The following is a 7,716-nucleotide window of genomic DNA, read 5'->3' as shown; positions in this document are numbered from 1 at the left end:
CTCTTTGCTTGCCATGATATTTCTCAATTTAAGATTGCATTAAATAAACTTTTTTTCATAGAGGTTAAGCTATTGCAGCTTCCAACAGTTCTTCCAACAATCAGTTGTTTTATCTAAATGTGTAGGCCTAATTGTTGGCCAGTTTTAGGTAGTCAAATTCACTCAACACATTTACTTAGAATAATGCAAACTGTTACATTTATTATTCACTAACAGCTGATTTTTTGTGTTTTATTGACATTTATACATGTTAGTACTCATCAAAAGCTGTTCTCTGCGCTATTAAAGGCTATTGTTTAAGGAAAAACATTTGTGTCACTTTTGATGTGAGGCGAGTAATAGATTATGCATTATCTCAGGCCCTTTGGGTGTACTAGTCCATCTCGGCATTCGTTAAGGCAGGACCCTGCAGACCTGCTGGGTTATGCTCTGCAATGTGTGGCCAGTATCTCTGACAGGTCATTATTGGCCATCATGCTGAGTGACGGACTGCAAGGACCGAGCATGCATTCATTTCTTTTGACTTTATTGAGGAAGAGAAGCTGCTTTCTCAGGTTTCCTCAGACTGATCAGAGAGAAGCCAAACGAAGTACACTGTGTTCAAAATATCACAAGGATTTGTGCTGAAATGTGAGATACAACTGTAGTCCATTACTGGACACACAGCTTAAGAGTATCAGTGGTGTTGTTTTAGTTAAAGTTAAACTATTGTACCTTCAATTTTTATATTTATATTTAATTTTAGACTTTATTTTTGTATTTATTTTACTGTTTTTTATGTACCATTTAACTGCTTTTAAGGGTGAGTGACTGGAATTTGGAATTGTAAATTATATTATAGTTCTTAATGATGAATAATACTCTATTTATAAAGATTATGCATATATGGATAAATTAGAAATACATTTTTTGCAACTGGAGACAGGATGAAACCATGTAAAAAATGACAAAAGTAATAACTTGTATGCAGCTTATTTATTTAAATGGCATTATTTAAAGTTTTGAGTCTGCGTGAATGGCGATAAATGGGTCTTCTTCCGCGTTGCTGATTCTGAAGGAAGCATGCCCATCTCCTCCAACCCTCACCTCTTTCCCAGTACATCTGCCATTTTCCTTCTGACCAGAGATCACATCACAGTAGGTGCCTCCTGGCAGGCCGGTGTTCAGGGTAGCATTCAGCTCCCTAGAGCACAAGTAAATATTATAGATTATATGCTGCTGATAACAGTAGCTACATCTACAACACACACTATAGTAGCTAGATTTCAATACAACATATCTCTAAAATACAAACTAAAATCTTCTCTCATATTGTACCTTTCTTTAAAGAACAAATTCTTACCAGTCATCATTGTTGATGACAATGAACCCTCGATTACCACGGCTGAAAGAGATCTGGTTGCTTCCATTGTCCCACCAGTTAGAGAATGGCTGTCCATCTACAACATTACGGAAGGCCACCATGTTTCTGTGGAGAAATACATTCCCAACCATTACTTTATAATCTTACTTCATAATTATAATGATTGTAAATTCTGAAGTACACTACAATTAAAATTTTGGTATCAGATTTTGTTCATGTTTTTTTAAAGAAGTCTCTTATACTCATCAAAGCTGCATTTATTTGATAAAAAAAAAAATATATATATATATATACAGTAAAAACAATATTATTACAATTTAAAATTAGTTTATTTAATATTACTATTTATTATTATTGTTTTCTATGTTTTATATATATATATATATATATATATATATATATAATAATTTATTACTGTGATAAAATCATTCTAATATGCTGATTTGGTGCTAAACATTTTTTTATTATTATTATGATAAAAGTTGAAAACAGTGGTGCAGCTTAATATTTTTTTTGGAAAACGTGTTGTATTTTTTTCAGGATCATTTGATAAATAAAAGTTTATTTGAAATTTGTTTACTGTTATTTTTGGTAATGCATCCTTGCTGCTTTTTAAAAAATCATACTGACCCCAAGCTTTTGAACCTTAGTGTATGTTAGCAAGCATAAGACATCTTGAAACTATAGGAACTCACTTGATCTGACGCCATCTGTGCTCACAAACCCAGCCATTTCCACAGGTAGAGTCAGAGTTGATGGTAACAGGTTTGGTGGATCCATCACCATTGCTGGGAGGTCCTATCCAGTCGTTTTTGTCCTGAGCAATGAAAAAGTGAACAATTATGAATCCTTACAAGACATTTTAGCATTTGTTTTCTCACTTGGCTAAACTTAAACATCTACCTGTCCATTCACAATGTTGCGGTCCCACCGATAGCTGGACATTACTCTGGTAAATCCGTATGGGTGGGCCAACATAAAGGCTACACCCATTTTGTAAAGTCTAGAAAGAGAAGGATTATAACAGGTGAAAGGAAATTTGATATTTTCATGTGTCATGCATATGCTACTTTGTAAATTAAAATCATACAAAGTTGTACCTGGCATCCCAGAATGTCAGAATAGATGCACCTCCAGCACCATGTCCTCTCTGGTTATCGTGATTGTCAGTAAACACTAAAGCTTTACCAGAAGCCATGAAGCCCCAGCCCTCACCCCAGTTCCTGAAACAAAAATCTTAATCTGTTTTTTTGGTTTTAGTTTGCAAGAAACAATAAATACAACAGGGTGACAAAACAGAGCTGAGACCCTTAGAAAATGTTTGAATTAACACTAAAGTTTATATATTTATGCAATATCTCACTTCTTGTTCTGTTTTATTGTTCTGAGCAATTGAGTATCTTACATTTTAGACACAATATTATCAGTTACTTTTTTGTTGCACCATAGTAAATATTTCAACAACAAAAAAAGATGTGCCTCTGGGCAACAGCAGTGGTGCTTCATTTCTGAATGAGTGGATTGAATGAAGTGACTAAGTGATTGATTCAATTTCTCACTCATAAAATGATCAACCTTTTCATTCCTGAAAGAAATCAGCGTTTTGAATGAATCGTTTGAATGAATCATTCAGTTTCTCACTCAAAAAAAAAAAACTGTTGCTGCGTCTCAATTCGCCTATACACCCTGAAAGTATGTATTCTCTTTGTGAAGAAAAAGTAGATACTTTTGAGTGTAGCAGAAGAGTAGACAAGCTTTAGGACATACTATCACGTCATACAATTGCGTCTTTAACGGTTGCTCTCTGTCGCATCCTGTCACAGTAAACTGGCCTGTCAATCATCTTGTCAAAGATAAAATCCTCCTCATTTCATTTCATTTCATTTCCTACTGTATCGGAGAGAAATGCTGTAGCACGTTGATCTGCTGTCGCGGGTCGCAGAGAACTCTCCTTATATTAATGCATAATGAGGCATTTAAAAGTTAATGGCCAAACAGATCTTTATAAAAGTCCACATTGTTATTGCAGATGAAATATACCACGGATAACATTAAATAGAGTTCGTGGGCCAGTGTCTTCGCATGGAAGAGAACGAACCAGCCCACATCTACGCCATCTATCACTCAGAAGTCAGTGATAAGAACAAGCGAGGAGCCCCTCGCCTAACCTTCAGACACAAAATCCGGAGCTATATCGACGAGTACAACAAAAGCCAAAAAGCCCGGAATCAAATAGCTCTCCCCGCAGCGAAGAGCAGTCAGTCACTCACCCATGTCGAAAGGGAAGAGGAAACAAAAGTGATCATCAGCATCGCCAAGAATAGAGAATTGTGGAAACATATTGTCGAGCTCCATAACAGGGGACCCGACCAATGATGATGAACATTAAATAAATATTCTTTTTTTTATCGGGTTAAACTTAGATTAGTCACTCAAACCTTTATCTAAACCTCTCACCATCGGTCGCGCATATCCGCCATGTTTTTTTTCCGTTTTTTAACACTTTTTACTCGTGTTTGTAGTTCCTTCTCCAAACCGCAAAAGGGTTGTGGGCAATATTAGCCTTTAGAGTGAGCACGGATCCACACTTCGGAAATTCACCGGGAATAGTAGACCATCCAGGGACTTCTGGCATACTCTTATATGCTTAGGGACACACTTATTTTAATCTCACATACTGTTTAGGATGGATAGTATGGACATTGAGACGCAGGGCCTCACTTGTTTAGTTCCTGAATGAATCTGTATATTAAATGAATTGGTTGAGTGAATGATTGAATTGCTTACTAAAAAATAGTCACTTGTTTTGTCTCTGAATGAATCAAGAGTTTTGAACGAATGGGTCGAGTTAATTACTCAATTGGTTAATCATAAAAACAGTCTCTTGTTTCATTCCTGAATGAATCTTTTGTTCATGAGTGTTTTGAATGAATCAGCTGAATTAATGAATCAGTGGTCCACACTAGACTCAATCAGACACCTACTTATGTAACAATGTAACCTTCAGAAAAAGTCAGTGAAAAATTCCCGCCACTAGACTGTTTGTCTGGAATATGCAAAGTAGATTGATACAGACAGTGACAAGTCCCAGTGCTGTTGTACTGTATGTTTGGAACTTTGTTTGGACCAATCAAATGGAGGACTGTTGTATAATTAATAGCAATGCAAATCCACAGCTTTGCTTACTTGAGGAAGGATAGTTTTTCTCCATTCCATTTGCGGACGACATTGCCCAGCTTGGCACCGTACTTGAACTCAGTCACCCTTCCAATTCCAGTGTATTCGTTTGATGTAATGGGCTCCCCACCTAGATCAATAACCTAATAACATACCCATTAACAAGTAAATCGCTATTAAATATTTTGCCACCTTTACACTGATGTTCTTTTTGGAAATTAATGGAAATACCTCTTGGAAAATAAAAGGTCTGGAGCCAGAGGGAAACCACTGTGTGTTCAGATTGTGAAGACGGCCATAGACAGCAGAAAGATCACCAGGCCACATGTGCTTGCAAGCGTCCACTCTGAATCCAGCCACTCCCATGTCAATCAGCTTGTTCATGAAGTCGGCCGTCTTACCACGCACATAGTCCTTCTCCATAGCCAAGTCCAGAAGACCAACCAGACGACAGTTTCTCACCTGCCATCATTACAGTGCTCAGATTCGTAACACCAAGACAACAAGAGATCACACTGCACAATAAATCAGAGGTTGAAATGAACACTTAGACATCAAATCATCTCATACTTGGTTGACATCCTGGTAGTTCTCGATGTTTCCACTGCCAGTGTTGCATTTGCCATCATTGAAGTCCAAGTTTGAGTATGGAACTGTGGGGAAGTCCTTGTTGTTGGCATTGAAATATGAACCACAGCTTGAGTGGGTACCAGCTCCACCACCCGCTCCACACATGTGGTTGATGACTGCATCAACGTAGATGTACACCTACAAAAACAAACCGACATGAATTTTCCATGAGAATAATACAGCAATAGGCTAGTTGTACTCTATTTGTAAATTATAGCTGCATTTACCCCGACATTGTTGCACCTAGTGATCATGTCTCTCAGCTCATTTTCATTTCCTGATCTGGAACACAGGTTGTAACCGATTGGCTGATATCTCTGCCACCAAGGGTGCCAGGGGTTTGTGACAACAATGCTCTCACTCGGAGGGGAGATCTGAAATGGGAAAAATGTATATTTTGTTATTACTATTATACATGTTTACTTATAAAGCACAAGAAATTATTAACTGCAAATGAACTCTTTGCAGTATTAACTTCAATGATGTGTTTAAAAATACCTGAACTCCACCAAAGCCATTTGGTCCGAGGTAGCGCTCACACTCCGCTGCGATATCGGCCCAGCGCCACTCAAACAGGTGGACGATGGCAGTTCTTCCACTTTTAGTGTTAGGGTTGAACTGAGCGAGGCTCAGCCCGATCAACGTTGCCAAGATTAGAAGCTTCATCCTTCCCTGGTTTAGAGAAAAACCTACAACAAAACCTAGGCTCATGTGCAGTTTATATACAAAATGACATTTTTCCTCTGGCCAATCAAGGACCTCATAGTTTGGAGAAAGCCACTTTGAACTGCAGGTGAAAAACATTGACTATTTCCCATGGTACAAACTAAAAATAAAGACTTCTTTAAATAACCTTATCAGCATAAACATAGTTATAAAACACTGTTAGGTAAGGAACGAAAAGTAACTTTGGCAAACTTGGCAAACCACAAGGTTGAGACTTTAAACTGTAATTTTTCCATTCAGAATGCTCACACTGATTTTTAATGCACAACTGCTTTGAAACAACTTGTATTGTATAATGTGTTATATGAATAAAATGGACTTAATGAAAAAAGGAGCAGAACAGGTTTGGCTGACCTTGTGCAATGAGTAAGTTATGTAATGAGCCAGTTTTTTTGTTTTTTTTTTACAAATATTACGAGAAAATAAATAAATAGTTTATCTTTAATCATTATGACTTAAATGATCAATAACTCTTACTGACATTAATAAAAATGTATTAGTGTTTAATAAACAGAATAAATATTGCTGAAAAGTGCTTAACTTTTATCTGCGACTGCGATAATTTCTTTAATTATATAATTCACTACACTCAAAAAAATGCTGGGTTGTTTCTGTAAACAAATTGTTGGGTTGATTGTGCTGGGTCAAAAAGTTGGGTTGTTTGGGGTACTGTAAACACATTATTGGGTTGCTCATGCTGGGTCAAATGAGTTGTAAGGGGGTCATTCACAAATAAACCGCTGGTTGGGTTATTTTGACCCAGCAACTGGTTACTTTTTTTATTCTTTGTGGAACTTTCTGGATTCTTCACTTCTGACTCGAGGAGCACGCCACTCGGAGCAGGCAGTGTTTTATGGTAAGTTAATATGAATGTTTACCTATATTTTTAATAAGTTGTGGTGGTAGCAGCAAGCTAATTTCACTGTTCAACATACAGTCTTTGATATGGAAGTGTGAGGGGTAAAGTATTTATTCTGTGAAACATTCATTAGCCACAGCTAGCCGGTTAGAATTTTTTGACAAAATGCTGCAAATCCTTAGTTGAAATTAAACCAGCTATATCAGCAGCCTTTTTGAAAATTTAAATTCTAAATTCATCATGTAATTATCGTAGGCCTATTGATTGTGGACGTTGCGTATTTAAAAGTGAGAAAAGCGTTTTGTATGAAATCCATACGCGCAGTTTCCCTCACAGGGATCGCACGTAAAATCAGCGGGAAATGAGTCTCTAATGTACGTTAGGCTAGCTAGTGAGTTGTGAGTGAAAAGTCTGCTGGCGTAGTTTTAGAAATACTCGTCTGAAGAAGTGACTGAGCTGAGGTAAGTTCCAGCAGTCTGCGTGTGTCTTCTGTAATGTCTCGAACCATCGTTTCTGCCAAAAAAGGCTTTCAAGAGCTTGATATAGCTTTTTTTTTAGTAAATGTATGACTTGCAATCTTTATAAACATCGACTGAGGAAAGAAGAAATAAATGGACAGGCGCCAGTTTTGAGAAGAAAAGTATACCCGTTTAGTTGAACGAATGATCGTCAATATTTAAAACTTAAAAAATGTAAACTTACATGATAGCCTACCTTACCACCATGCATGTCATCTTTTATTTTATTGTGTGCAAGTTAACATTTTAACGAGGCGATCATCAGCGCTGCCAGTCAGGAGATTAACAAGCAGCTTTGTGGGTTTGTGAGTTTTAATGTTAAATAGCCTACACTATATCAACATTACAGTAATATTTTACTTTTAATAAAATAATGTTTTATTTTAATGCCTTAATGTTGATAATATTTGTCCAAATTACTCTTTTATTACTATTAGTATAAT

At 36.8% G+C, this 7,716-nt stretch overlaps 1 protein-coding gene across 1 annotated transcript; it reads right to left on the bottom strand.

Moving 5' to 3' along the window:
- Nucleotides 1-960: 960 nt before the first annotated feature.
- Nucleotides 961-5,870, bottom strand: amy2a (amylase alpha 2A). Its single transcript, XM_084118787.1, has 10 exons — nt 5,669-5,870; nt 5,398-5,544; nt 5,111-5,308; nt 4,772-5,002; nt 4,550-4,683; nt 2,464-2,586; nt 2,267-2,366; nt 2,059-2,180; nt 1,343-1,468; nt 961-1,183 (listed from the first exon to the last, which is right to left on the bottom strand). Exons 1-10 carry the CDS (start codon nt 5,834-5,836, stop codon nt 994-996), a joined length of 1,539 nt encoding a protein of 512 aa, XP_083974913.1. The 5' UTR covers nt 5,837-5,870; the 3' UTR covers nt 961-993.
- Between the last annotated feature and the right edge of the window lie 1,846 nt (nt 5,871-7,716).

Source organism: Abramis brama, assembly GCF_963993115.1.
Source record: "Abramis brama genome assembly, chromosome: 7".
NCBI lineage: Eukaryota > Metazoa > Chordata > Actinopteri > Cypriniformes > Leuciscidae > Abramis > Abramis brama.
The sequence above is the reverse complement of the archived record's forward strand: the minus strand, read 5'-3'. Positions and strand labels throughout refer to the sequence as shown.